The sequence below is a fragment of the Phaethon aethereus genome, assembly GCF_964289735.1.
Source record: "Phaethon aethereus genome assembly, chromosome: 8".
Taxonomy (NCBI): domain Eukaryota; kingdom Metazoa; phylum Chordata; class Aves; order Phaethontiformes; family Phaethontidae; genus Phaethon; species Phaethon aethereus.
The window spans coordinates 7,565,723-7,585,855 of NC_138584.1; the positions used below are offsets into that span (position 1 = coordinate 7,565,723).

The following is a 20,133-nucleotide window of genomic DNA, read 5'->3' on the forward strand; positions in this document are numbered from 1 at the left end:
CGCGCCCCGCCCCCGGGACCGCCCCCAGCTCCGCCCCGGAATCGATAGCTCGGTGCTTGGCTCGGCGGGTGGAGCGCCGAGGTGGTCGATGGGACAGCTGACTTGCCGCAGCTGCTACTGTACCGGCCATTTCCCGCCGGCCCGGCCCGGCCCGGAGCGGAGCCCGGTGAGCGGTGGGGAGGGGGGTCCTGTACCGCCGAGGGGGTGGAGTGGCTCTGTCTGGGCAGCGGCTCTGCTTGCCAGCTGCCCCCGGGGTACCGGCGGGCTGGACCGGAACGGTGGGGCCGGGCGAAAGCACCGCTCTTGCATCCCCCCCCTGCCCTGGGGCCATCATCCCGTCCCGCTTCGTCCTTCCCCCCCGCCCCTTCTGGGCCCACCGGTGCCTGGGCTCCAGGCAGCGAGGTGACCGGCCGTTCCCTGCGCCTCTCCTCCAGGCTTCTCCTCCCGGGCACGCCGCCGTCCTGCGGGTAGGGACCATGCCTCCGAAATTCAAGCGGCACCTGAACGACGACGAGGTGACGGGGTCGGTGAAGAGCGAGCGGGTGAGTGCCGGTAGGCCGGTGGCCGTAACGGTGCCATAATGGGCTGTTACTTACCTAGGGGTGCCCGGGGTGGGCAGGTGGGTGTTAACACACCCTGGAGACCCCGAGGCCTCGGCGTCGCCCTGTCAGTCACGGGCTGGTGGCAGGTACGTTACGGCGCCCTTTGCCGAAGGGGCTCTTGCTGCCGCAGCCTTCAGAAGCCATATCGCTGTTCATAGCGACGTTTACTTAGCGAGGGGTCTGCCCATGCAGCAAACCTGATCTGTCTGTTTTAAAGCAAACCCCGTTAGGACAAACGGCTCTTTTGAGAACCTGTTTCAGTTCCTTTAGGCTGCGTCTGTGGGAGTGAGATCCTGGTACGCTCCAGTCTCCTGCCTCTCTGCAGAGCCCAGCCTGAGCATGTCACGGCTCTCTCACGTATCTGGCTGAAGAACTTGTGTGAAGTTACCCTGCACTTTACAGCTGAATTTTTCTTCCATTGCCAAGGTCCCCTGATGTTTTAGGCTTTGAAATACGGGGCAAAGTGGTGCAGTTGCCTGTTTTAGATGAAGTGGATTTAACCTGATGTATTTGTCCTGGGGTCATACAGTGCTGAAACTGAGTTTAGACTGTAGTCTAAAATGTTGCTTCAGCTTACGATAGCTGTCAGTGAGATGAGGATCCCAAAAGCAGTGTGTTCATCCCTTGGGGGAAGCAATGGCTGAAACTACTGCATGGTCTCGTGGGTTGCTTCAGTTGATTGAGCAAACATGTCAAGGATGGAAATGTAGGTAAGCTTCAAAATAAGAGCACTGCACTTGCAGGTGAGAGCCCAAATTTATGCATAGGGGAAACAGCAGCTGTTGGTACCATAGGACCATCAGTGTATTCGTAGGCCCACACATTTCAGGTGCCAATTACCCCTCTTGATTATTTTTGCGCTTAAGTAGATGTTACTGGGAGCCCTCAGCTTGACTGAAAAATTTGTGCTGCCCTGATAGGAGAAATGAACTCTAATAATGTCTTTGTACAAAACTTTCAGGCTTCAGTGGGATTGTCGGGTTGCTTTTAAAAATCAGCCTTTGGATTGTCTGATGGGGTGTAGTGGAACAGCAAATCTGAACCTAGGAGGAGCTCTTTGGCATGAAGCAGAGGAGCTACCAGACTGCTCTGCTTTCCAGCCTGGCCGTAGACTTTGTGCGAGCTGGGGGTTTGGAGGGGCTGACCCCTCCAGACATGCCGTGTGGCGAGCCCAGCGTGTTTCCCTGCAGTCATCCTTCTTACACCTGCTGCCATCAGACAGCTGGACAAACCATGTCCTCCAAATTGGAAGTGGATCAGACTTCCCACGTGGCTGGGATATCCCAGGGTGGTTGAGGTGATGCTGATGTTTTTTTGAGTTGTTGCCACTGACTGAGTGCAGCACTGGGGATCATCCCTTGAGCAGAGAGGGCCTTCCTTCCACAGCTGGCCTGCGCAGGGGCTCTGCCTGCTGCTTTTCAAGGCAAGGCTCTGTGCAGATGTACTGGCCACTTCTCCGTTGTAGGGAGTTGTACGGATCCCTAGAATTGGGATCTGAACCCGCACAGATGACTGGCCATTGATGCAAATCCAGTTTGGCTCAGTGGCAGAGGTGTGAGTTGTCCCAAGTCAGAGCTGTGCATCAGTTTGTGCCATGCAGGGCTAGCCAAAGTGATAATAGCGGCACAGAGACATCCAGCTTGGCCCCTGATCACCAGCAGAGAGAAACAGCACAATCCCCGACACCTAAAAAGTACCATCATTGCTCTCCGAAGGAGGGCTCACCTGTAACTTGCAGTCAGAGGATGCTGAACTGCATCCTAAGGTCTGGAAACGTGTGCGTGAAATGGTTGCTTATTGATGAGGTGGTTTGGTTTTTTTCTGTGTTTGCAGAGGAACTTGTTGGAGGAAGACTCGGATGAAGAGGAAGACTTTTTCTTGTGAGTTTCTGAACGGCCACTGTAGGGAATGCGATGTCTTAACTGCCTATGTCTCTCAGACTGGAGCTGTTGAATACCAAAAGCTGCTCCCTGCCATGTAGGTGGGGGCTTGGCAATCAAAACCTTTGATTCCTTTGAGATGATCTCCCAGAACCTTGGCATCAAGTGTGAATTAAGACTTAATAAGTGTGACCTGTATAAGAGTGGGGTGTCCCACATATCCTAAGACACGGGATTGACTGATGGGAGGCGTGGGAACAATCGTCCATCCACAAGGCATTTGTTCTGTCTTTGAGTCTTTGGTTTAAATACATGTTTTTGTTGTATCTTCCATCCTGATTGCTCTCTTTTTCTGCCTGCAGGAGAGGGCCTTCTGGACCAAGATTTGGACCCAGGAATGACAAGATCAGGCAGTAAGTTGTTGTTCCTCAGTGTCACACCGCTAATATTTTATTCTGGCACTGCAAGCTCCTGCTGCTGTCCTACCAGACTATTTCTGTATAGTTCTGAATATGAACACGGCTTGTGCTTGCTTTCTTCTAATTGACATTTTCTACAATACATGCCCACAGCTAAGGGAAATCTCAAATTTGATTCAAGCTATCAAGAAATTGTGCATTGACAGAGGCTAAGGGATAGGATTGTATCACAGTAGCTTAGTGGAGTTTCTAAAGCTCTTGCTGTATTCTGGTGATGACCTGTTCCATGCTTTTACGAGGCTTTTTTTCTAGAGCATTAAACCTGAATTTTAACCTCTGCTAGCACCCTTTTTCATTGTTTCATTGCTTTTTTTCCTTCATCCTGTAACTTGCTCCTCAATGTCTCAAGCAAGCAAGTGGTCAGCAGCACACCAGGACCATTTTTTTGGGGCAGTGGCTGGTCCTCTGGCCTCTTCAGATAAAAACCTGATATAGGTGACCTGGAGATGAGCAGTGACTCAGTGGGGTCAAAGCAGCTGGAAAACAGGAAACCATTACAGCTGTAGGAAGATTATTGACTGTAATAGGGCAAGAAGGAGTGAACACTCTGGATCCTTCTCCCATTGAGTCATTTCCTGCATGATGTTTGTTCTGGGCTCCAGCTTGCCTTGTCCTTTCCGATGAGGGATGCTATGGTGGTACTTAGTGGAAAGGGGGATATATTCCCAGATCCCTGGTTTGCATTGTGCTGTTTCCTTTGCCGACCTCTGTGGAGCCAGAACAGAGATCTGTGCGGGGAGTGATGACTGGGCATTAATCAGAGTGGGTCTGCTTGCATGCAGCCCAAGTGTGGCTTTTCATAAGGCATTTTTTTCATGCCAGGAAGAAGCCAGTGCAGCTCTGAAAAGACTCATTGCCAACGTCAGTGTTAGGTAGTGCCTGCTTGTGTGCCCACTTGCCACGTTACCTCGAGGGGCGAAGTGCACTTGAATTACACAAGAGGCAATGGGTCAGTCACTGCACCCTGAGTTTTCAGAGCATTTCTGCTCCCTCCAGGGTGTGAGGGTGATGTTGGTAGAGGTACACTGGTCCTTGCAGTAAGCCAGTGTGGATAAAGCCTCCCTTCTAGGTCAGTAGAGTGAATGAGAAAGATGAGAATTGGTTTTATGAGTCGAGTCTCGCCCCCATAAAAAGGTGGAGAGTGGGTGATGTCTACCCCTTCATCCTTTGCTGGAAAGGAGTTATAGAGCGTCTTCTACCTTCCCTGCGTGGCGGGGGAAAACAAGAGCTGCTCTTTTCCTATTGCCTTGGCCAGGCAGGAGGGAGCAGGGGCTTAGGTCGAGGGGTTGTGGGAGTTTTCAGGAGGCAGGGAAGAGTGTATTTTCAGGGGGTGGAGGATAGCACAGCAGCCTGTGAAGGAGGAAAAAAAATGAAAGAAGAATTCGCCCAGGAACTGATGGGGGTTCCTGGGTGTGATCTGACTAATGCCCAACATACATGAGGCTTGCATGTTTCCAGAGGTTGTCTAGTGGGCCTGGTATAGGATATGTCCCTTGGGGTAGCGAGTGGCTACATCTATCTAGTATCTAGAGCATGTTATAAAATAGTATCTATTTTGTGCTCTCATCAATGTTGATTGCTTTGCTTAATAAGCACTTACAGCGTGCAGTTGTTGCTTCTTGTTGCGCAGCTTATTATTAGGTTTCTGATCAGACCAGCCCTTGTGCTGGATGGATTGATGCCTGGTCTTGTAAAGATGCAGTCCGTTCTTGTTTCAACAGAGGAGGAAAAGGAGTGTTGGGTTGCTGCTGAAACATTGTAAGGAAAAGACATTTTAAGGAGGAAGTTGGACAGCTGAGGCGTAGCTAGAGAGACTGTAGCTGCACAGGGTCGGAGAAATGAGGTGTGAAGACAGACGAAGGAAACTGGATGGAGGATTGTGTAGAGGAAGAAATGATGGCATCATGGGAGCAAAGAACATGTTGAATGTGAGGCACAAGAGTGGAAACTTTTCCTAGCTGTCCTTGGCAGTGAAGGGGCTTGGGTCGGGGCGGAGAGTTTGGCAGCAGAGACCCTCGAGGCTGGTTCAGCTCAAGAAAGATAATGGGGAACACTGCAAATCTCATAGGGGAAAGAGGTGAGTTAGAGCCACTAATAGTGGCAGGAGAGAATGTGACAGTCTCCTCCCAGACTGCTCAGGACAAAACACAGTATGAAGTTCAGGCTCTGTTGTCCCAAGAGCTGCTTGATTGGGGTGGAAGTTCCTCTGGTGACTAAGTGGCCACATGAGGTCCACTAGGCTCCCTCTGAGACCTCCCTCCCCTGGGGTGGGCTGGGCAGGAGCTGAAAGGTAGCTTTTAACAGGCTTTTATCCTTTTCCCCAGTTAACAAAGAACGGGTAAGGGAGCACTGATCTCTCTTCTCTGCCTTTGCTTCCAGACCTTGTGAGAAGTCCTGAATGTGTGTAGTGAGAGCTCTTAGTGCCTTTTCGGGGAGAAGGTGGTACATTCATCTTCCACCTGGATCTCTTTTATTTAGAATAGGAGCCTCTCATCACAGGACATCTTTTGAAAAATGTTACCAAAATCCTCCCCCTTTCTGCACTGCTTGACTTCCTTCACTGCTGATGTTTCCACTTTCAGGTAACCGTGCTGCTGGATTCTGGTTCCTGCTTGTGCTGGCAACGAGCCTTGGCACACTGTTGGGGTTCTCCAGGAGCTAGGTCTTTGTCCCTGTGATTCCCCTCATTGCATTGCTGAAGGTGGTCAGCATCCCCGGCCCCAGTGGCTCTGGCTGCAAGCCCCAACTTCTGTCCTGAGGAGCGGGAGGGTTTGGGGAATGGTTTGAAGGCAAGAGTTGACAGTAGCTTTCCAGGGCCTGGCTGCTCATCACAGGTGGCTGGATGTGCAGTGGACTCCAGCCATAGTCCACTCAGTATCACCGCCAAGGTGATACTGAGACCATATTGTCAGGCATTGTTGTTGGGTGTAAGCCTTTCAAGGGCCGAAAGGCCTCAGGGCAGCATAGACTGCTGCCTTCCTCACTGTTGTGATGAAGCAGCAACTCAAAGACAGGGATTTGTGGCACAGTTCAGCATTGATACCCCCTTGTTGAGTACAGCTGAGCTGTCTGCCAGGCGGCCCCTCTGCAGAGCACCATGCCTCAGGCAGAGCTGTGCTGCACTGGCCTCCTGCCTTTGCACCATTTGTCTAGCTTGGCTCTCCGTCCTGTTTCCTTTTCCCTGGGTTACTGCCACAAAGAGGGGTGTTTGGGTATAATTTGCACCAAAATAGACAGCACTATTAATATCGCTGGGGTGGAAAACAGAAGTGTGTCATGCTGGCTGTAAACAGCCAGCTTAGAGACAAGAAGCAGCCTTGAGCAGCACATCCCATGGTGCATGCACGGCCTGTTTACGGTGTCTGAAGAATGCAGCACTGTTGTTAGCCCAACACCGTGACCAGCCCAGGGAGTTTTTCAGTAGCTAACCCACTGCGGCCAAAATGGAAGGGCTTATTCCTCCTGCTCTGGACCAGGCAGAGCACAAGAAAGAGGAGACTAAACCAAGCTAAGCACCATTGGGTCTGTTGTTGCTGCTTTGATGGCGTGCACTTGTTCTCCTTGTTAAAAGCATCATATTTGCAGTAATTGGTAAAAAGGAGGGTCATGGGAGACATATTTTGTGCTTTTGTCTTGCTCCCTTTCCTGGCAGGTATTTATTCTACTTTATTTCTCTTGAAAATCTGGCAGGAGTGAAGCACATGAAATCTACGTGTCAAAAGCCAATAATTCCCTAACAGGAAATATGCTTTATATTAGAGGATTCATTCTCTCTTGCCAAATAAAACAAGAAAATATTTTCTTCTTGATGCGACTTGAGTTTCCAACCTCAAGCATGCCAAGCGAGCGGGGAGTTGTTGAATTTGCTCTGAAACTGCAGGGCTAATGCATAAGCTGGGCATCTTTCAGCCCCTTCCTGGCAAGGCATCTCTCCCAGCAGTGATGGATGGGAGAGAGCAGAAGCAAGGCACTGTGTGGCCATCAAAGTTTCATTCCCTGGCTTTGGTCTCTTCCTTCCTGTTTTTTTCCAGGTTCTCTGATATCAGATACCAAAAGGTATTGGGGTGCTCAAATGTGTCTCTGTTCCATGAGAGTTGAACACCTCAACATTTGTGAGAGTTTAAGCCTTGATTTCTCTGTGTCTCTCTTCTCCGTCTGTCAAATGTTTTGTTCTCTTGAGGGGACAGCTAACAGCACGCTCAGGCTATGGGCAGGCAGCAAAGGCATGCAGCAGCTCGAGTGAAAAGAAATGGGATGCTGAGATGGAACTTGGGCAATAGGGGTCTGTGTTCCATAGGTCTCTCCCAAATGCTGGTTTGCAGCAGAGCAGCTTGAAGTTACATACCTGCACACTGCCTTGAGTGCTGCAGAGTGCCCTGGGACTGCAGCAGCAACCCTTCAGGCTTTAACCTGTACTGGTGGGGATAAAGGTGGCATTGTATTGCACTGCACGTTCCTATTTGCGTTGTAACCTTGCGTGCTCCCGCTTGTTAGTTGTGTCAAGATAACTCGGTTACAAATCTGTTATGGGAGGAAATCTCTTTATTTTGAAGCCAGTAAATTATTTTAGAAACATTTACATACTGCAAATGTAGTCTTCTCCCTGTGAAACTGATGTTTAAGGCCTTAGAGTTTTTGCCAAGTTGGCTCATCTGGGATAGCAGATGTTTCTACTTTTTCTGTCTTGCCCCAAGCTGCAGCAGTGTTACTGGCGGCTCAGAGCTGGGACTTGTCTGTTGTGCTGAGGTAAGGAAACCCCCTTGCAGAGTGTGCCTCCTCCCCACGTCCTCATCCGCTGCCCCAAGGAAGGGCCACGGGGCTGCACGTGTCCTGTGTGGGGTGGACGCTTTGCTCCACAGGGTACCACCAGGTGTTTCCCAGGCAGCATCTGCCTGTGTCCTCAGTGCCACCTTCTGCGCTTTGCCAACGGTGGCAGCTCTGCCACGTGCCTCATACCTTGTAAAACAAATGGTGGATCAAAACGGGCTCGTGGGCATGGGCAGGTTCCTGCTGAGAGGCCTTTGGGGGTTATCTATGCCTTTCCCCTCCAGATATGAAACTCCTGGCAGGCGGCTGCCATCGATGTGGAAGGCAGGAGCTGCCACTGCACGGCATAGGTGGGTGCAGATTGACGCTGCTCCCACAGACGCTGCGATGCAGCACCAGGAAAGCAGGTTCCTTTCTTGTGGTATCCTAAATGGAGCAAGTTTTTACGTGCACTGCTGGAGTCCATGTGAGGGTTGTTGAGTCAGAAATTGGCTTCAGAGGGGTTGCCTGGCTGTTCCAGCTCTGGGAGCTGCAGTGCAGTGGTGCTACAGAGCCCAATCTCAAATGCTAAGGTGGGAAGCCCCTTCATATTCAAAGATCTGGAGCTCTTTCTAGAGCTTTTTTGGGAAAAAAACAGCCTTTTAATTACTTTCCTTGCTTGTTTTTAGAATGATAAGTAAATGCGAGTAAGGCATGCTCTTTTCCATTGCAACCACTATTGCTTGTTGCAGCTGCTCCTCGTGTATGTCTCGGTGCAGGTTTCCGCTTGGTGAGAGGCATGTAGCTGGTAGGGAGACAGGAGAAATAGGTCAATGTGAACCTATGTCTCTAATTAATTAATTAGAGGCATGGTGGCTAGGATGGGGTGCTGTTCCTCTTTCTGCAATGCCCCATTGACTAGCCTTGGGCAAGTTGCTCCGGGTCTCCCTGAGCCCCAGCCTCCTGGGCCACAGTGGAGGATATGCTGCCCTTGTCATACCAAGAGCTCTGAGCTCAGGTGCTGGACGATGGCTCTCTAAGTGGTGGAGTTGGGTCTGGTGCTGATGTAAAAACCACGAGCTTCTGCATCTATGAGGTGCCAGTGGGCAGGAAAGGGTTTTCTGAGTGTCCAGTGCCACACTATTAATAGGAGGTGTGTTTCTGGTAAGGTAAGAGAGCTGCTGAAGTGGCCTATTTGTCTTGCATATTTGGGAAATACTGGATGCATTTTGACATGTTTTAAGTCCTTAAATGTTTTTAATCAATTCAACCTAAGTCATCAAACCTAAGACTTATGCAGAGTGAGTGGCCTGGGGCTATTCTTTTTTGTTGCCCTGTGTGTATAGTGTTGCCTTCAAGACATAGCTGTTTCCATTTACTTTCTGGGAACGGTATGTCTCAAACAATGTAGTGTCTCCCTAGGGCCCCAACAAATTTCTTATTTCTATCTCCAGGAAGAAAAAAAGTGTATTAGCTCCAAAACACAGACCAGAACGTAGCAGTATTTTTCCACCAGGAGAATTTTTCCTCTTACCAGTGTGGCTTTTTATGGAGTGAATAAATGCATTTATAATAACCCTGCAGGTGTGATTTAGGCGACTGTTTGCTGAAGCGACTACCCACAGAGTTGCATAACCTATGAGAAGATAGATTATAATATCCTTGTTCAGTTCATTTCAGCCATTTCTTTACTGTCCTCTTGATGCCCTTGGCAGGTTGGGTTTCATTTAGCAACCCAGTTCTTGGAGGAGGGAGCGCACCCTGCTTTGATTTCACCCCAAGTTATTTAGCAAAGGTGAGGTTCTGTGAAGTCTGGAAAGCTACAGTGCAGTTTTTATATTTCTTTCCTTTGAGATGAACTCTACTGCAGCAGAGGTGTCCACCAACAGCGCCTTCTCTTACTGTATTTGTGTGTTAAAGGTGTTATGGAGGGTGTCCTGCTTCTGCTGACTTCTCAGTGCTCTCTTTGAGCCCCTTGTGTTCCATTGCCCTTCCTGGGATTGCCAGAGACCCACCCCAGGCGATGCCATGCCTCTGGCTTTCTCAGCATCCCATCAATCTCCCTCCACTGTTGTCCCCTTTGACTTTTGTTGGTGAGCGCCTGGACCCTGTCATGCTGGGTGACTCTGAGCAAGGGCTGGTGCTGCAATGTAGCTGGTGGCATTTGCTTCTGTTCCTCATGCTGCCTTTGCTCTGCTCTAGTGTCCAGAACCAGGTGGACGAAGTCATCGACGTTATGCAGGAGAACATCACAAAGGTCATTGAAAGAGGCGAGCGGCTGGATGACCTACAGGATAAATCAGGTGCGATGCTAAATGCAGCTCTGCTGGCCTTTTCCCAGCATCTCCTCCCCATTGCTGGGCCAGGTTACCTGATTTCAGTTCAGAAAGTGCCTAATGACAGACCTGGGCTTGTATTTCTATGCTTCTTTGGAGTGGTGTTTACCAGCCTTGGGCTGCAGAGCTGACTTTCTGCTAACATTCTCCTGTTTCCACCTTTGCCTTCTGCTGCTCTGCACAGAGACATTAGTTTGGAGGCGTTTGGGTGCTATGATCTAGTTTGTCCTTCAGGCTAAGGTAGATTGGTCTGTCTCCCGACAGCCCTGAGCATTTCAGCTGTCCGCTCGCTTGCTGGCTTGCAGAGTGAATTTCTGTCCTCAGAGGGCAGCCAGTACAAACGGGCTCAGTGGGACTCAGCAGGTCTGTGTGTGCTCTAGCAAAGGGCGTCACATTGGCATCTGCTGTGGCTTTGGTGAATCACGCTGTGGTTGGGTCTTTTCCCCTAATTATTAGTTTATTGCTTAAAACTCAGTGGAGTTAGTGGAATGAGTGGATGCTCTGACTGCGTGTGCGCTGCTGAATTATTTCTTTTCTTCAATAGAAAGTTTATCAGACAATGCAACAGCTTTTAGCAACAGAGCCAAGCAACTGCGGAGACAGATGTGGTGGCGAGGCTGCAAGGTGAGCAAGAACTGGAAGAGGCAGGGGGTGGGTTTGTGGAGGGGCAGTTGCCTGCCCTCCCCTGGGAAGCGGATGGAGAAGCTGAAAAGATGCTGGAAGGCAAAAGCCTGCTTTCAGGTTGAAGCAGCTACTCATGGTGCCATGTGTAACGTGCCTCTGTGGTCCTCTTGCAGGTGAAGGCAATCATAGCGCTGGTGGCAGTCGTTCTTCTGCTTGTTATCATCGGTGAGTAGCTTCAGGTCACCCCAGCCATGTCTGGCGTTGAAATACTCACACTCTACGCTGTGCTGCTGTTGTCCCTGGGGGGAGAGGACCTGAGCCATTCCTGTCAGGTTGTAAATGGGGCCTGTAACCCACTCCATGCTGCTTTTCTGCAAGGTTTGACTGTGCATACAGAGGAGCAGGCTCAAACCAAGTCCTATTGACTATTGCCAAAGAAAGCCAATATTGCCCTGCCAACATTGTACTGATCCAGGGTTGGCACCGACCAGTCCCAAGGCTGGTGGGAGTAGATGGAAGAGTTTCAGACTGGAGCAATGCCTTCCAAAGGCCTCTCCACATATATCAACCATTTTGCAGTGGGTCTGCTCCCAGCAAACACTCCTCTCCAAAGTTGCTGAGCTCCTTCTTTTTCAGCAGTTAGCTGCTGTGGTTTTGCCATCAGCCCCTTCTCCTGCTCTCTGTCCTTCCTGGTCTCTTTGGAGTTCCCTAGAGCAGAAATGTCACTGCTTTTGCTAACAAAAAGGTAGTAACAAGCAGAGCGTGTTTCTTCCAGGCGGCAGAAGTAATTCAGCCCTCTGCCTGCAGAATGATGTGCTCCAGGGATTCAAGCAGCCCAGCTCTTCCATGCCACTAGGTCTGGAGGGTTTTCCTCCCACTGACAGTGGCCGGGGGCAGCTCTGTAATGGTTCTCGTTACTTTGGCAAAACCCATGCAGCCTGTTGTCCTGCTGACACACAGCCTGCAGCGGGAGAGGCAGAGCTGGCAGCAGGGTGGGAACGTTGCAGAGAGAGAGAGACTGATGGAAAATCCCATCTGGTTTAATTTTGGGAAGCTGGAAGCAGATGAAGGTGGCAGGAAATGTTGTCTAGCGTGTGTGCAGGCAGCAGATTGTGTTTGGAAACACACTTTGGTTTCACAGCTGCTTGGTGTTTGTCACTACAGAAAGGGAGGGGATCTCTCTGGTGGGGATGGGTGTCGCACGTGAAGGTGTATGGCTGAGCGCTCATTTCTTTGTGTTTTCCAGTACCCATAGTCCTGAAGTACCATACCTGACGAGGCAGCTGGAGGAGGCTTTGGTGGAGCTGGCTCTGGGATAACCAAACTGCTGTGTAATTTAAGTGAGATATCTGTACATAGCTTTGAAGTTGTTTTTCTCCAAGGAGCGAGGAGGTGGTGGCAAGTAGCCAGTTCTAACAGAGCATTTTAAGAACTGCCAAATGACCCTTTTTTTTGGTCAAGTACCTGTTCCTGCTGTCAGACTTTTTTTATCACAGAAGATTCAGTTCCCAAATCGCCTGTTTTGTGGAATTCTGGGTCTCTAGTTTGGAGCTGGCTACTTGCCACTACAGTTTATTTGTATATATGGTCGAGTTGTAATATTAATAATAATACTGTTTCAGCAGTTCCTCACTGCCTGCTGTGGAAGGCAGAGGGGAGTCTGTCCTTTCATCAGAGCAAAGGAGGGGAAAAATGTCTGAACAGAAACATACCATTATGTTACAGGGAACTGACCACTCTGTGGAGAACTTCAAGGGTGTTGCTTCCTTCTTGTTGGGGGTCGGGAGTGAAGGGAAGAAAAAAAAAGCGCAGGGGGAAAAAAAGAAATAATTAGGTTTTACAATCCAGAAGATTCTTGTCCTGCCATGGGAATGCACAAGCTCAGTGTTTTCAGTATTGCTGCTTACAGCTGTGACTAAAGACATTCCAGTAAACCTATTTTTGACTGTACATCTGGTGTTCCTGCACATCTTCATAGAGTTCTGGAGGACATTCAGGGCGCTTTGCTGCTGAGAGTCCCTAGGAAGGGGCTGTTTCAGTGTTTTCTTCACCAGAAACAAGAATAGCCCAGCTATTAGCCCAGTGATACGAGACACAGCAGGATGACAGCAACTCTTCTGAAACCAGTCCAGGGGGAACAAGCCCATTTCCTTTCAGAGCCCTTCACTTTGGTGTAGTGATTGTGGTCCCGAATGCCAGCCCATTTCACTTCCCTGTGATCCGGTGGGGTGGGGGTTGTTCCCAGGTAGATGCACTGGGGTGCTCAGGGAGGTGTAGAGGCCCCTGTGCTGGACTAAACAGGGGCTGAGCTCCTCCATCCATGGGTAGGACTGCTGTTTTGGCTGTCTTTATACTTGGTGTTGAGTGTCGGTGGCAGTTCTGTCTGCCCTTTATTTCTGGGACCCTCGTTCCTTCCAGCCCTGAGCCTGGGACTTCAGCTGAGCTGAGATCAGGCTCTCCTGGTTTTCTCTTTTTGCTCTTTTCTGATGAGAGAAGCATTGTCCTGCTTAGAGTGTGCCTGAAGTAATGCTGCAGAGGGGAAATGGTGCCCCAGAGAATTCTCAGTGCTATGTCCCAGCTTCTTCTTCTGAACCTGCCCCCAGGACCTTGTACACAATTTCCACCTGAGTGGTGGTGCTGCTCCATGCAGAGAGGGGGATTAAAAGTGAGCACAGCATGCTGGAGGGTCAGATGTGACTACAGGCTCTGCTTGCCCAGCAGAAATATAAATAGGGCTTTTCCCCTCTGTGGGCCCTGGTCTCTCCAGGTGGGAACCAGAAAGCCAAGCTGGGTTTTTCCTCCTGAAGTGTAGCCTGGTTTTAAGATCATGCACCCAGTGGAAGGGACAAAAATCATCCTGCCTCTGCTTTTGGCTACTCTCCACCTGCAAGAGAACAAGAGAGCGGATGAAGAGGGACTGTGTCTGTCTTTAGGGGGGCTGCAGGTCTCACTGAGCTATCGGGTACCTTCTGCCAGCTGGAAAGTGAGTTAACAGCGCTGCGAGCCTGTGTAATGGCTGTGCTGTGCCGTGCCTGCTGTGGCCTGCCTGCTAGGGTAGGCTTTACTCCTGCTGCTGGAGAGTCCTGCCAGTACCTCTGCCTTTCTCTCCCAGCCCCATCTTGCTGCTGCTGCTGCCACCCACAGAAGGACCTTGGTGCCGCAGCAACGCGTCAGGACTTCAAATCCCTGCTGGCACCAGGTCTGAGCAAGAGAAGTTCATTTTGCGGTTGCTTGCTAGAGGCAAAGCCTGGCTTTAAAGATGGGCTGAGGGCCTTGGAAAATGGATGCTGGTAGCATGAAGGCTTCACAGCAACCCTACTGTATTAAAGAACTGCTTATAGCTGCTGAATTTGGGAGTTGCTGTGGCACCTTCTTGAGCCCTGTCCTTGCTGGGTTCGGCAGATCTCTGTCAGCAGCATGTCCTTAGGGAGAGTTTCCAGGTAGTGTTGAACTCTCCTCAGTGCAGGCAGTGGCATGCCACCCCAAGAAGTGCTGCTGTTATCACCGTGTCGGCAGTGCACAAATGCTTTTCCAGCTGATCCAGATCCATGGAAAATGAGGTGGCAAGGTTAGCGCCCCGACCTTGGACCATTTGTGTCTTGTCTCTGCCTTGGACTCATCCTTCGGTACCAGCGGGACTGGACCAGGCCCACCTTAGGCAGCTGAGCAAAGGCAGCAGGTTTGCTCCCTGGAAAAGCTGGATTTCCTCGACAGCTTTCCCAGGAGGTTGGGGTGCAAATGGTTGTACTTGAGATGCAGGGCAGGGAAAGCTGCCACGGCCAAAGCCTTCAATGCATTTTCCTGGGTTGCCAGGATTAGGTGTTGCTTAGCTTTAGGTTCAAGTCACTGAATGCTGGGGTCATCCTGAGCACAGACCTTCTCAAGGGACCAGCTCTGGCTGTGGGAGGCACCAGCAGCAACAAATCAACAGTCCTGGTATGTAATTTCACAGGAATAGAATTTATTGAGCAAGTTTTATAGATTATTTAAAAAAATGTTTCCAAGGCTGAAAAGACCATAACAGTATCTGGTCTCACGTATGTTATAGAGCAGTTGTGCTTATGGTCCTTTGAGAACATGGTCTTTATATTGCAGCCTGTGCTGTCCCACCCTGCAGCCTGTGCCATCCCACCGTGGACTGGTGGCAGGGAGAACTGTAGTGAGTGGAAGGGGTTGTTGTTTCTAGCAGTGTCCACATGCTTTGGGGTTGGTTTTCACTTAGGAGATGTTATGAAGGAGAATTTACAACAAAAACAATTCCTTTACCCAAGCGTAGGGTCTGTTTTATCCATTCCTTCTTTGTGCAGAAGACAGATGTCTTCATTAGCTGCTGTTTTCCACATCATTGCCTTTTTTTACAGGGAATTGCATGTTTTGGCTGGAGTTGTGAGCTTCTGCTGGAGGGCTGGTTCCTCCTCCCAGGCTTACTGGTGTGACCCATGTGGCAAGACCCCAGGGTCTCCCCAGCCCCAAGGACACAGGGGCTGCAGGAATGGATGGCTGCAGCTCTGAGGCAGGTGGGGAGAAGCCTCCCCTCTCCCAGCTCTGGCAGCTGGCCCAACCAGAGGAGAAGTTGTTCCCCCTAGGGCGTACCCGTGCATAACAGCAGCTTCTGGGGAGGCTGGGTGTGAGGCAGAGGGATGGGTGTATCGTGGGGGAAGCTCTGGGAATCCTGCTGCTTGGCAGGGTGCTGCTCCCTACCACCATTTTGGGGGGAGAGCACTGGGCTTCACTGACCCAGCAGGAGCAAGGAACATGTTTTCACTCCTGGGTCCAGCTCTCTCCTGCTACAGCTGCCAGCTGGTCCTGCAGCTGCCTTCAGAAACTTGATCGCTGCCACATAGTTAGTCTGGTCTTGGAACGTGCGAAGGCGTGCCAGAGGGCGGAGAGTAAATACCAGCACCGCTTGGAGCACGATCCACTACACAATTCCCCCAGCTACATCTGCTTCTACTTCGGAGAAAACAGGGCGAGGGATCCTCCGGCGACGGCTGCCAAACGCTGGGGAAGTAAACAGGGAGGCGGCCGGGGGGGCAGCGCACAGACACTTCCGCCCCCGCAGCGCCGGAGATGCCGGTGCCCGCTGTGTGCCAGAGGACAGGCGGCCGCAGCGCCGGAGGCGGGGGGGGAGCGTGGGGAGGCGGGGGGGCCGTGGGGTAGGCCTGGCCTCCGCCGGCGCCCAAGCCGCCGTGACAACCTGCGCCGCTCTCGCGAGACTGTGCGGGACGCCCTCGCGCATGCGCGCGGGCAGCGCTGCGCACTGGTGAAAGGCAAGCGCCTCACCTCGGACGACCGGAAGTTGCCCTCGCTTGGGTGTCGGCGGAAGCCTTTCCTATTGGCTGGGCGTTGCTGGGCGCCGAGGTGCCGGCGGCAGTGATTGGCGGCTCAGCGCCCGGGCGCCGCGCGGCATCAGCATGGCGGCGCCGGCTCGGCGGAGCGTGGTGTTCGTCACGGGCAACGCCAAGAAGCTGGAGGAGGTGTGGGGAGCGGGCGGTTGTCTGGCAACGCGCGGTGGCTGCGGCGGCCTGACCTGCCGCGGCCGGGGCCTGATGGGCGGGTTTTCCTCCGCAGGTCACTCAGATCCTCGGGGACTCCTTTCCCTACACGCTGGTGGCGAAGAAAATTGACCGTAAGTTGGCGGCGGGGCCCAGGGATACGCGGCGGCGCGGCCCAGCCCGGCCGTCTCTTCAGTGCCGGCCTTTGTGTCCCCAGTGCCGGAATACCAGGGGGAGCCGGATGAGATCTCCATGCAGAAGTGCCGCGAAGCCGCCCGGCAGGTCGGTCGCTTTCTCTTTCCCCTTTCCCTCCTGTCGGAGCGGTGGTGTAGGTGCGGGAGCTCCGGGAACCCTTGCCCCCGCGGGGCGGGAGACAGCTGGGGGCGACGGCGCTTCTGATCCGGCCCTGAGCAGAGTCAGGGACACATGCGGGCCTGGCCTGGCCTCGCTGCACTCCCGTCACCTGGCTGTTTCTGGCCTATGCTGGGTGATGGTGAATTTTGACAGGTTACCCTGTGTTTAGGCAGTCCCACTGCTGCTCCTCTGGCCTCTTGTGTCCCTCCAGCAGCAGGAGGACATGACAGCTCCTTCAGTCCAGCCCCAGTAGGTGTGGGACACCGAATTTTTTCTGTCAGCTAGAGCTTCTGATGGATCACCTTCCAGAGCTGTCTCTGGGATGGGTGTCTTAAAAGAACCAAGTGAGGATTGAGACTCGAGGAGAATGCAGGTGTGCCTCCAGAAGGCCGACTTTCCCCCTCCTTGTCACACCATTCCTGCCCCCCAAGAGGGCACGGGGTGTTCGGCTCTGCTCATTTTTCTCCATGTGAGGTCTTACCTATCACACTTCAGTCACTCGGGCCTGCCTGGGGAGAGCATGGCTTTACTTGTGTCTGTCTGGTATGGATTGCCTCCGAGGTGAAAAACTTTAGTGATTGGTGGATTTTTGTGATGTTCCTGTTATTGTGGAAATGTGAGAACAGGATAGACCAATAAAATGAGGTTGGAGACAGTGCCTTCCTCTAGGTCTAATGTTTCCATCTCTTGGGCTTTCACTGTAGGTTCGGGGACCTGTTATAGTAGAGGATACCTGCTTGTGTTTCAATGCCCTGGGGGGACTTCCAGGACCGTACATGTAAGTAGGAGGGCATTCGCTTCACCCTTTGTGTCCTAGAGTTAGGAGTGCAGGCTGGCAGGGTGTGCATCATGGGGGATTCTCCACATGCCAGGAGCAATAGGGTCAGGGAGGTGATTACTGGTCTGTGTCCTCGGCTTCATCCTGTACCTCAGGGGCTCGACTTGAACTCCTTCAGCTCTGCTGTAAGTCATGGTGCAGGACAAGAGAGACAGACCTGAATTATTGGCTCTGGATCCTGATCTACAGTGCCTGCTCTTGCAACCAGCATGGGAACCTGGCCCCACAGCGGGCTCCGCATAGTTAAGGCACCATGCGTTTCAGCAGCACCCCGGGGTGAGTCCTCTAGGTTCTCATAGGGACTGCTTTAGTCTAGTAGACAATAAGATTATTACATTACCGTGTAACTTTTCTAGTAAAATACTGCCTTAGCTCCTGAAGTTAACTTTTAATGTGATTAACTCTTCCAAACTATCTCTGCTTTGCTGAGCAGAGACATAAAAGCTTTATATGATGAAGTTGGTACTAGAACTGCGTGTAAGATGTGAACGAGTTGAGAAATGTGTTTTGGCCTGTCAGTGCTCATGAGTGGGAAGTGGGTTGTTTATATAGACCCCAGTACTGCAGTAAATTAAATACCCCACTGCTGTTTTTACTGTGTCACATTCAGTTTAAGAGCTAAGTCTGTCATTATTGGTAGGTAGTCCAGAATGAGGTGATTTGACAGTACATTCAAGAGGGATTCGGAAGGCTATGAAAATGTAGGCAACAATGCCTCAAGAATGCCCATATTTCTGAGTAATAATAGCAAAATTTAATCTTTCCTCTCTTCTTCCCCTTCAGAAAATGGTTCCTGGAAAAACTCAAACCGGAAGGTATTGTCTCCCATGTTACTGCTCTGCATGTAACTCTGTGCTTTCTGTATGAAATGGATCCCTGCCCGTGCTGGGTTCTGCTGAGTGTGCTTGCCCACCGTGCTGCCCATTTTGCAGCTGGTTCCTTTCCTGTCTGTCCAGCTCTGTCCTTTCGTATTCTCTCCTTGAGCCTGTTCTGTGCCTTCTTCACGGGATGTTGTTTTTCCCAGTAGCTCCAGCGTCATGAGCATGAGTGTTAATAACACTAATTCAGAGTGGGCTTTAGTCCTCTCTGGCACTGTGCACTCATTTGCTTCCACTCTCAAATTAATAGCAGGGCCCTGCCACTCAATGCTGTGTTTGATCTGAGGCGCTGGCTCCAGTCATAGAAGGGACTGGGCCAAGAGCAACCTTGTGCCCAAGCTTTGTCACCTCCTGTAGTTCTTCCTCTCCCCTGTGGCTGTAAATGCAGAATGCTCCCCCGATCCATCTCTAGGTGGGTGTGTTGTGCTCTGAGGGAAAGGCAGTAATGCCAGGATCCTTTCTTTGTCACTCAGGCCTGTACAAGCTACTGGCTGGCTTTGAAGACAAATCTGCCTACGCACTCTGTACCTTCGCGTTCAGTACTGGAGACCCAGAGGAGCCAGTGAAGCTCTTCAAAGGCCAGACCCACGTAGGTGGTGCACCTGGGGAAGGGAAGATGCTGAGGGGGGAGGGCTGTAATGCAAATTTCGTAACAGCATTGACTCTGTTGACGACAACTTTAGTCGCCCCTGGGTCACTGAACACCCTTGGAGCTTCTCCGTGTTGCGAACAGGCAGACGGAGAGCACAGCTGGTGGGCGGTGAGTGCTGAGTGCTACTGCCCTTTCGCCCAGCTGTACATACATACTACCTGCTGCTGGCAGGGTTGTATTTGAGCGCAGTTGTTAGCTCTGTTAATTGCAGGAGGTAAAGGAGCTGTCAACATAGGGCAGCTGAGTTTGGGGCTGCTGATTTTGGTTACGTCCTGGGAAGGAGGACAGGACCATGCACCAAGCCGGTGGTGGCCACAGTGTGAGCTATGGCTGCATGAAGCTCTTCGGTCTGCATGTGGAATGCAGCTGCAAGGGAAGTGCTGCAAAACTACAGCTTACGGAGCTTTTTTGCTATCTCGTGTCAGGGCCTGATAGTGGAACCCAGAGGCCCTCGAGATTTTGGCTGGGATCCCTGCTTTCAGCCAGATGGCTACAACCAGACGTAAGTGGTGTTTTACCTACAGCTTTTTACATAAGGAAAGGCTGGGTCGAGGTTGTGTGTCAAGAGGAACCTGCTTGCCAGGAAGGGTGGCAGGGAGAAAACACCCTCCTGGATCCGAATGTGGTGGGTTACGGGGAACGCCCGGATCAGGATGGGGGTTGTTGGCTTTGCTAGCATGTTGCTACAGACGCCCCACTGTAGTCGAGCAGGAAGATGGCAAGCAGAGGGGGAGCTCTCCAGTGTCTGGGGGGTACGAGTGCCATAGCCTGTTTGCTGCCAAGACTTGTGGTTTCTCTCCCCTCCAGCTACGCCGAACTACCCAAAGCAGTGAAGAACTCGATCTCGCACCGTTACAGAGCGCTGAGCGAGCTCTCTGCCTTCTTTCTTCAGAGCAACTCGACAGAGCCCTGCTCTGGTCCCAGCTAGCTGCCCCGGGCTGCGGGCGCCCTGTGTTGTCAGTGTCGCATGCCGCCCCGGGAGAGCTCTGCTGCGCTGCGGGCTGCCATTAAAGCTGCTCCTTTTGAAGCCACTGGCACCTCTTTTTTTTCCCCCGCCCCTGTTCGCGTTGCAGGTCAGGGTTATTTACGCTGCACATCTGTGCCTCAGGGCGGGCTTCCAGGGGCCGCTGCGTCTGGGCGGGCCCCGGCCCAGCCCTGCTCGGGCATTCCCTGCCGCCCTTTCTGCCTGGGGAAACGGCAGAGACCTGGTTAGCGCAGAGCACCCAGTCCCGGGGCGCCTGTGCGCCCG

The 20,133-nt window shown here is 51.9% G+C and overlaps 2 protein-coding genes across 2 annotated transcripts; both read left to right on the plus strand.

Moving 5' to 3' along the window:
* Window positions 1–476: 476 nt before the first annotated feature.
* Window positions 477–11,942, plus strand: VAMP4 (vesicle associated membrane protein 4; the record flags this gene model as incomplete). Its single annotated transcript, XM_082002980.1, has 7 exons — window positions 477–542; window positions 2,436–2,482; window positions 2,845–2,895; window positions 9,910–10,010; window positions 10,588–10,667; window positions 10,841–10,892; window positions 11,914–11,942. The coding sequence occupies 7 exons, from the start codon at window positions 477–479 to the stop codon at window positions 11,940–11,942; spliced, it is 426 nt and encodes a 141-aa protein (XP_081859106.1).
* Window positions 11,943–16,081: 4,139 nt separating this feature from the next.
* On the plus strand, window positions 16,082–19,812 carry ITPA (inosine triphosphatase; the record flags this gene model as incomplete). The annotated part of the gene is made up of 8 exons (XM_082003047.1): window positions 16,082–16,144; window positions 16,239–16,296; window positions 16,380–16,444; window positions 17,221–17,294; window positions 18,138–18,169; window positions 18,706–18,821; window positions 19,310–19,386; window positions 19,692–19,812. The coding sequence occupies 8 exons, from the start codon at window positions 16,082–16,084 to the stop codon at window positions 19,810–19,812; spliced, it is 606 nt and encodes a 201-aa protein (XP_081859173.1).
* Window positions 19,813–20,133: the final 321 nt, after the last annotated feature.